At 47.8% G+C, this 8791-nt stretch overlaps 2 protein-coding genes across 11 annotated transcripts in view; one reads left to right on the forward strand and one right to left on the reverse strand.

The window, feature by feature from the left end:
• Positions 1 to 8791, reverse strand: part of RBSN (rabenosyn, RAB effector) — a 187625-nt gene that overhangs the window by 12548 nt on the left and 166286 nt on the right. For 3 of the 6 annotated variants that reach the window (XM_080605493.1, XM_080605495.1, XM_080605494.1), the window contains exons 2-3: positions 1853 to 2144; positions 15 to 158 (exon numbers count right to left, since the gene is read on the reverse strand). In XM_080605493.1, coding sequence (XP_080461619.1) covers positions 15 to 158; positions 1853 to 2015 — 307 coding nt within the window. In that variant the 5' untranslated portion in view covers positions 2016 to 2144. Of the gene's footprint in view, positions 1 to 14; positions 159 to 1852; positions 2196 to 2341; positions 2480 to 8791 lie in introns of those variants that run through there. The other 3 variants (XM_080605498.1, XM_080605497.1, XM_080605496.1) reach the window with 3 other exon arrangements.
• TMCC1 (transmembrane and coiled-coil domain family 1) overlaps positions 2263 to 8791 on the forward strand; it is a 152916-nt gene continuing 146387 nt past the window's right edge. For 3 of the 5 annotated variants that reach the window (XM_080605516.1, XM_080605517.1, XM_080605518.1), the window contains exons 1-2: positions 2263 to 2400; positions 8646 to 8787. The gene's annotated coding sequence lies outside the window, so the exon portion shown is untranslated. Of the gene's footprint in view, positions 2401 to 2997; positions 3484 to 8645; positions 8788 to 8791 lie in introns of those variants that run through there. The other 2 variants (XM_080605520.1, XM_080605519.1) reach the window with 2 other exon arrangements.

The raw sequence follows: 8791 nt of genomic DNA on the forward strand, positions 1-8791 counted from the left end.
TCTAGCTCTCCTACCTACTTCTTGGGGCTCCCACATGTATGGATCTATTCCACCATAGCTGAATGATTCATATCGTTCCTGACATCCAGAATCAGTTCTGCCATCTCCTTCTTGTTTCAGTAGTTTCTTCTTCGCTCTTTTGGCCTTCTGGACTAGATCTGAAAAAGATAAAACCACATACCAAACAGGAGGCAGTTAGTTACCCGGTATTTGCCATGTGAAACCAGCATGGAATACTCCCTATCTTTCAACACAAATCTTTTTCCATGATAATAAGTCAACACGTCCTGTTTAAAAGCAGAGCGTGGAGCATTCTAACGAAATGCTCTTTGTTATCTGTCAAAGTAGTGCTAAGGCCCTAATAGCAAACCAGTAGTCTTAGGCTCTCCATTCAGGGACATCGCTGGAAACAGTAAACCGTATTAAATTGGGGGACCCCATGCCACAGCACACGGGGACACCGTGTACGTACTATCTCTTAGTTCCCAGTGATTTGTGTCCGATTCGAGTGTGTTCAACACTTTCTTTGTATTTTGGCACAAAGTCCAAGTTAAGAATTTCAATATGCTTGTACATCTAAATAACTTCAAAAGTATTAAACAGATCAGTGCATTATTTTCATGCAAACGCTAGTGAGAGGAGAGCAGTCTCCTGGGCCAAAAACAAGACTGGGAACTTGAAATTTGAGCATTTTTATTGCCCTTGCATCTGTGCTCTCCTCTGGATATTCTATCTCCTAGAATTAGTTCAATTAGAAAAAAAAAAAAAAACAGAATGCAGATATTTTATATTCAATAAAAGAAGCATTTGGGAAATCTTAGGAAGACTAAGCTGTTGTTTTCTTCTTATCACAATGAAAACCATATTGCTGTTCTGGCTTAAACACTTGACTGAAGCAAGCGTCTGTAATTCACCTACTTATGACAGCGGCGTGCCCATGAAGAGAACACGACTGCACTACTGGCCAGTCTACCTCCACTGTCCGAGAACAAGACAGTGCTAACAGCTGAGACGTAACCAGACAGATGGAAAGCAAATTCAAGACTTAAGAAATACTCAGCTGTGGTACTCTTAAGATAGGCTTATTAAAAACACGAACTTTCCTCAGAAAAGAAACTTTTGAAGTAATGACCGTTGATCTCCGAGGGAAGGGAAAAAAGTAAAAGCAAAGACTTTTTATATGGGACACACAGACCTACCACCAAATTTTGCATACTCTTCCCTCCATGTAAAGTGATACTATGTATGCTTTGGGGGGGGAGGGTTGTATTTTAGTTAACAGGAGTACAAAGGGATTTTCCACACACCAGTAAAAGCCAGTAGTCCATAGCAGAACTCAGGGACACTCCCTGCATCTACTGCCAGCTCCACCATACAAATTCTTTTCCACCTTTTCCCCCCCACCATCCTTCCTTAACCAACCCCTAGAGTTTTAGCTGCTGTCAAACCAAGGGACGAGTGAATTGGTACCTGACAAGTACCAGAGATCGCCCGTGTTCTGCAAGGTCTTTGACTAATGCTTGGGAATTCACTTGCCTTACAGTGTAAATCGGAGGGCTCTCTCACTGAACAAACAAACAAAGAAACAAAAAACCACACCAAGACCCCCCGGCCACCCGCGCCAGTAACAAAGCCCACGCGTGCGGTCAGACATCCGGGGAGCGGGGCCTCTCCCGTGCCCGCACGCCGGGAAGGGCGGGGCGCGGCGCCAGGAACCGCGCCCGGCCCGGCCCCGGCCCCGCCCCGGCCCGCTCCGACGGGGCCGGGCCCCGCGCCCCGCAGCCCGGTGACCGCGGTGCTCCGGCGGCTGAGGGGCTGCCGCTGCCCGGGGCCCGCCGCGCCGCGCCCTTACTTCGGAGCTGCGCCCTGACGTCCCTGTCCTCGCCCGAGTGCTCCTGCTCGTAGTGCGCCTGCAGCTGGTGGAACGCGCGGAGGTCCTTCAGGCACAGCGGGCACAGGAAGCCTTCCCGCACCTCCGCCGGGTCCCCGAAGGGCGGCGGGCAGCCACACGCCATCGCGCCGGCTCGGCTCGGCTCGGCTCAGCTCAGCTCAGCGGCGGCCCCGCGGCGAGCGGCGGGGCGCGGCGGCATCGTCCTTCGCGCTCCTGCAACGGGGAGACGCGGGGCGTCGGGACGGGACGGGCCCTCCCCGACCCCGCGGCCTTTCCCTGCTCGCCGGGGGGGGGCCGGCACAGCCGGAAGGGACCGCGGCGGGGCGGGGCCGCGCAGGCGCGGGAGGCGGCACGCAGGGGGCGGGGCCGCGCCTCGCGCCGTCGGCCGAGGGTCACCGCCCCGCCCCGCCCGGCCGAGGGGCGCCGCCGGCCCTGAGGCCCTCAGCTCACCTCGGCTCAGCCCGGCCCGCCTCAGCCCGCCTCGGCGCGGCCCGGCCGCCAGGCAGCAGGTGCGGGCCTCCAGCGGCAGGGGGCCGCGGGCCGCCGCCCGCCCCGGAGCAGCAGCGCCCGGCGGAGGGCGGAGCGAGCGCCGGGCCGTCGGGGGGCGGGGGCCGGGGCCGAGGGAGGTGCCCGCGGGCCGGGCGGCGGGCGGGGCCCGGCGGAGGCCGCCCTGCCGGGCGCCGAGCTGTCCGTGCGGGCGGCGGCCGCCCCCTGCCTGCGGCGAGGCGCCCCGGGGCTGTGGCGCGCGGGGCCGGCGGCGATGGCGGCCGGGCCGGGCCGGGCCCGCGGGTTCGCAGCCGCCTGGCGGAGGACGAGGCGGGGCAGGAGCGGCGGCGGGCGCCGAGCACCCCCGCAGCCCGGCCGTCCGCGAGCTGCGGGGCCCGCGGCGTCCGCGAAACCGGCACGCGGGTGCGTGGGGCCCGGGCCGCGCCCCGCCGAGCGCCCCGCGCCGGCCGCCCCTCTGCCGGCGGCCGGAGCGCGCCGTACCTCGGGTCCCCGCCCCGCCGTTGCCGGCACGAGGAGCGGTGCCGCCGACGTGCCAGGCCCGAGGCCCGCTCCTCCCGTCAGAGTTGTTCAAAAGGGAGCGTCGGACGCGGGTACGCCGCGGCGCCGGGCGGCGCGCTTCTCGGAGCCGTAAGCGGCGTGCGGGAACCCCGCTGCTGCTCGTCTTTGGCACCTGAGCAATCGTGTAAATCAACGGCAAACCCTTTTAAATATCCCCTTTCTGATGCTAGTTTCTGTTGAATCTCAACTGGCAGAAATCTGTGCTGTCCCGCGTTCTCCAGTGTGCGGAGGAAATCATAGGAGGGTGTAATTCTGCTTCTGTTTCACCTGTTAGAATTACAGGTTTGGAGACAGAGATTTTCTTACGTGTCAATGCTCGTTATACTCAAGCCCTGCCTGCCTGTTTTGGGTGGATTATCACAGCTAATGTCCCCCAGTCTCATGCTCAAAGTTTGGCTGTTTAAACTGTTCTCAACAAGGGTCATAGAGGGGGGTGTACTTCCGAAGGCATAAGTTACAACTAGATGCTGGACTCCTCCTAAGGACTTCAAATCTAAGCTAAAAGATATCGGGTGGTTCCAGATGGGGTAAGTGGTTCATCTGCAAACTGTTTTAGTAGCTATTTTAAATTTTTTCACATTTGTGCAGCCTGGTCATTGTGGGCCGACTATTACGTGACCACCGTCAGCACCGTGTCACATTATTGATGAATTTGACCTGTTTTGTATTTATAATTCCACCATCCAGCAAAGCATTGTAGGAAATCAAAGTCTTAAAACTGAACTGATTTAACCACAAGAGTAATTGAATGATATAAATAGTCAAACTCACTGACTTTTTACATATACAGCTTCCTGTTAAGAATTGTTATACTCTACTTTTCAAAACTATGCAGTCATGATTCAGTTATGAAAAGAGAAACAGGCAACTGTGCAAATAATGAGGGCTGTGAGATCTGTGCTTGGATGGGAGGAAATGGGTAGAGAAGGGTGATAGTGGAAATAAGTTAAAAAGATAAGAGTAGATGCAGGACTTGTGACGGTGTGTCTTTAGGCGTTTCTGTTTGCTTGTTCCTGGTGTGTGTGTATTTTGTTTTTGTAATCAGAAGTGTGGCTCTCTAACGTGGATGTAAGGAAGGGACAAGAAAAGGGGTAGGGGAAGAACAGAAGAAGTGGCTGTCACTAGATGGCACAACAAGCATGGCTGAGAGCAACTGAGGACCTGCTGGGGGCCTTTGCAGTGGATTTTACAGCACATAGGGCTGCTTAGCCATTTGTTTTACTTTTTTTTTTTTTTTCTCTCTCCCCTCTTGCAGCACACAGGATAATCCTGCCCGTGAGCCGTAGGGCCTTCATGACCCTGGCAGCTCCATCCTCTCCTGTTCTGTCATCCAGAAGTAGTAAGAGTCAGGTAGAAGGAAGAGGGACACTGTTCTGAACAGCAAGCTCTTTCGTTAAATCTGCTTTTCTCTGTAGCGTCAGTAATTGCTCATTTTCAGCAGGGTGGTTTTAAAAGCTCCATAAAGAGGTAAATGCAGTGAGTAAAGTCCCATAGCCTAATGTTGGACTAAATAGTGCAGTGTGAAGGACTGTTACAGCAAGTCGTGATGAGGATGACAACATTCTGGGATGTGCACTACAAATCAAACATTGCACGCACTGAATCTTTAGTTAACTGTATTCTTTTGCATGTTCTGCCTTTGACTACAGACCATGACAGAGCATTTCACCAAATGAGTCTTTCTGAACTACAGATAAAACACCAAATTGTGTCAGTCGTTTTTGAAAAGAGAAATTTCATTCAACATTTTGAAACAAAAATGCCATTTGTTTGCATATTTCTGAAGATAAATTGTCTTTAGCACTTTCTAAGGAACTCACTCCCCACTAAGTGATTGATCTAATGTCATTTGGAACTTTAGGAGAGTATGAGACTGTGACAGAGAATCTCTCATAAGGTGTCTCTCAGGGAGAGTTACAGAAGCAACAGATAAAGTTAGCATGCCAGATGTAGCAATATGTTGACTGGTGTCCATTCCCAAAGCAAAATCTGGACTTACGTACCCCTGCTAAAGTGGTGGGAAATAATCTAGGTTTGTGCTGATGTCAGTGAGAATAAAATGTAGCTGCTTGTTGCTTGCTCAGACTCATAACACTTTGCCAGGCAGAGGGTGTTGATAGAATGAGAAAATCTAGGTTGGCCTAAAACAATCCAGTTTACACTACTAAAAGAAAATAAAACAAACATTTATTTGTGCTCTTCCAGCTAGTTGCAATAAGGAGATGGTGATGGGGGACAAATTAAACCTTACTGAAATGCTACAGGTGCTGTGGCTTATTTGTGAACCAATGTAAAAGAGCTATGACACAGGAAAGGAATGTGTTCTAAAGACTTGCTCAAGAAGCAGAGTCAGAAGTCAGACACTACTTCCTCATTCCTGCCATTGGAATGTAAAAACTCAGCCTGCAAAACCCCACTGCCATTACGTACCTCCTTCTACCCTGACACACACAAAGTCCTTAGAAAACACTGATTAATTAAGTTGAAAAATATGTTTGTGAGCTGTTGTAATACCTAAAACTGAATTTTAGGACTCAGTCGGGTGCTAACTTGGTAGTTGCTACTAATATACAAGAGTAGAGACTTTTGTGGGGATAGAATTGAGAAGATGGAAACTCTCAGTCCTGTAGCCATAGTGCAATCCTGTCAGAAATGTATTACAGTTAGGCTCACTTATGCTCTTCCACTTCTTTTAATACCCTTAAGTGGCATTTAGAGTGTAAAATAATGGAAACTGATCCCAGCAAAAGAGTGGTAAGCGTAAACTAGAAGTAATTCTTAATAATACCTGTCTGCTTCTCAAGGAATGCAGTGGAACATCTATGCACAAATAAGGCTTATTCATCGGGAAAAAAAGAAAACAAAACAAAACAAAAAGAAAGAAAAATAGGCGTTGAGTTCAATATAGATTTAGGGTGGAAGCAAAGAGTAGAAAATAAGAATGTTCTTCCTAAATTTTCCCTAAACTAAACAATTACTTAATCTAAATAAATGCTGTGTTTTGAAATTGACCTACATTTGATTTTGTAATTTAATGATAAACTTAAAAAAATAATAATTTTAAATCTTCTAAAATTGAAACAGGTAACACAGATTTTTTTCCAGTAACCCAAAATGATCACAGTTTGTTAGTTTTTGATTATAGGTGGATGCCAACCAACATTTTCCGTAGTTTTTGTTCAGAGTACTAAAAAAATTGTGTATTTGTCACTTTTAATGAAACTCATACATTCAATATACTCAATCTGCTTATAGTAAACATTTTGATACAAAGCAAAGTTGTTTAATTAGTCTGCCTAGAGAAGACAGAAGCTACATTTCCATGCCAAAACTATGGTTTTCCTGTGTTTGCAGACTCATCAATCAAAATTGACAGCATGATTTGTAAGAGCTGCAGCTGACAACTTTTTGAATCCCATTTGTCTGATATGCCTATTAACTGCTTCAGCACCAGCAGGACAGCAATCTACACAAATTCATCTGCGCCCTTATAGCAGAAGAACCTGGCATATTGGTCCTGGGTATAGTGGAATGTCACCACTTTTAAATATAGTAGTTGAATTATAAAGAGGAGAGGAAGATTCAAAATTCCCACGTGTTCACATTTTATTTAGTGTTGTAACTGTAGGATCTGTACACACCATCATGCCTAGGTTGTGCTCAGGATTCATTTCAGATTTCAAGCAGACCCATATTTGGTTGCATCTCATGTCTTCTTTTTCCCCTACAAGGTTGCTTGTACAACAGTCAATTCCCATCCTAGTAGCATGTCTAAAATCGATAAGCAGAATACCCTCTATCTACCCCCTTGTTTCACAGAAGGAGGAGGCTACTTGGCAGAGAATGATTTGTGTTTCTTTTGCAGGGCTGTAGTTTGTATCATCTTCATCACAACCTGCTTGTTCAAAGACCTTCTAATGGTGTGTTTGCTTTTTGTCTTGACTGCTTTGGCTCTGAGAACCTTTCATAATGTCTGATTATGTTTTTCATTCGTCTTGGCTTTTCTTTTTCCTCCTCGCTCTTTACAGTAGCTTATTCAGGCACCCCATAGATCGGTACCAGTTTCAGAATCAAGAGGGAACTGATGCTGGAAACGTATGCTTCTCTGTGAAAATTAGTTAAAGCAACAATCGTATTTCAGGCATCCTTTTCAAAGCAGGTCACTTTCCCTTTTTTCCCCATTCGTTATCTGACATTTTCCACATTCCTGTCAGCTATTAAAGTGTCTATACTGAATCATAGTTGCATCTGGGTAGCATATCCATTACAGACAGCAGATGGCAATAAACTAACTTCCTCTGATATGGCAAATTGGATCCTGGTTTACCTCCATCACATTTTGCAAGAGTATTTCTGTGTTTTCCAGATTTTCCCTCTTCCCAGTTCATGAGAAGGCACAGTTTCATGGGCTGTGAGTGAAGGAGGAGGGCATCCCCTGAGTCACTGAATGCTTCTCTGTCAGGGTGTCTGCGATGCCGCTTGCTTGTCTGGATCTCTAGCTGCCAGTTCAAACCACAGCAGCTGAAAGGAACTCTAGAGCTGTCTCTGCCTTTTGGCTAGGATCAATCCATTAGATTAGTGTCTGATGCCCCCCTCTGTCGGGGACATCACGCTCTAGCATGCCAATGTAATCTGTGATCTAGTAAGATTTTGTTTCTCATTTACCTCCCTCCAAAGCCTTCATCTCGTGTAGGCAGACAACGCGAGTTGGCAGATAATTGACAAATATCCCTTTCGTTGTTTCCTTCTTAGGGCTTTTAAGCTGCAGTAGTTTCATCAAGGAAAACAAAATACAAATGTCTTCACACAGCTCTAAAAGTAGTCTCAAGGCCAGCAGATAACTTGGTGTTCTCAAGGAATTTTCCCAGTTGTTTTTACCAAAGGTCTCTGTGCTCAACTCAAATCCTTCCTCGTTACCCTGTAGGAGTGGGCTTCACGTTGTTCACGTTGGGAGGGAAGTGGGACTTCTGCACTCCAGTGAATGTGGTCTGCACATCCATTTCCCCAAAACAAAGATTGTCCCCCTTGCATCTCTTCTATCATGTCTCTGTTCAGCCTAGACTCACCCCTCCTTCCGTGCTTCCCTTCCACTTGACTGTTTTTGATCACAGTTTTTATTTATAGTGGTGTCCTGACAGATACTTTAAAATTGCAGTTGGACATTTAATGTTAACTGAGTGAGTTACCAGGCAAGCAGTGACTCTACTTCAGCTGTGGTGGTGATGTTTTTAAACTTTCTCCAACTGAGAGTCATTAGAAGTAGCAATAAAGGGGTTTGTTGAAGCCATGTGTCCCTTGGAAAGACTCAGCACATGCTAATTAGAGTGGTTTAGCAAAGAGATCAAGGCTGGTAAGTGTGTGGGAGGGGGCACAGAGCAGTAGTGGTGAGAGGAGTTGAAAATTGCAGGAAATGTTAATTATGCAGCTTATTCCCTTCACCTTTCCCCTACCTTTGAAAACAAACCTCATTTTGAAGACACTTGTGTAAGGCGTTGTTTAGGAATCAAATTCCCTTATGTCTTAATAGCTGGTAATATACCAGAAATGTGAAATTGGTGTAGAATAAACAAAGAACTCATCCATGCAGCATTGTTGTAATCCCAATTAGATCTGGAAACAAGAATTTGCATGCCTGGGGTGCCAGATTAGGGCCAGTGCATAGCTTTGATTTTTTGTTGTCTATATCCAGGTTCTGCAGAAGACGAGGGATATTTTTCCACTGACCCTTGTGATCTTTGGACCAAGTCTGTCACTTGCTGTTGTTACCCAAGGGCTCACAGACAGGCAGTGCGCTCAGGGGGCTTTTCCACTTGGAGGCAGAATCAGAACGTGTAA

This window comes from Anser brachyrhynchus (genome assembly GCF_964034855.1).
Source record: "Anser brachyrhynchus genome assembly, chromosome: 10".
NCBI classification, from domain to species: Eukaryota; Metazoa; Chordata; class Aves; order Anseriformes; family Anatidae; genus Anser; species Anser brachyrhynchus.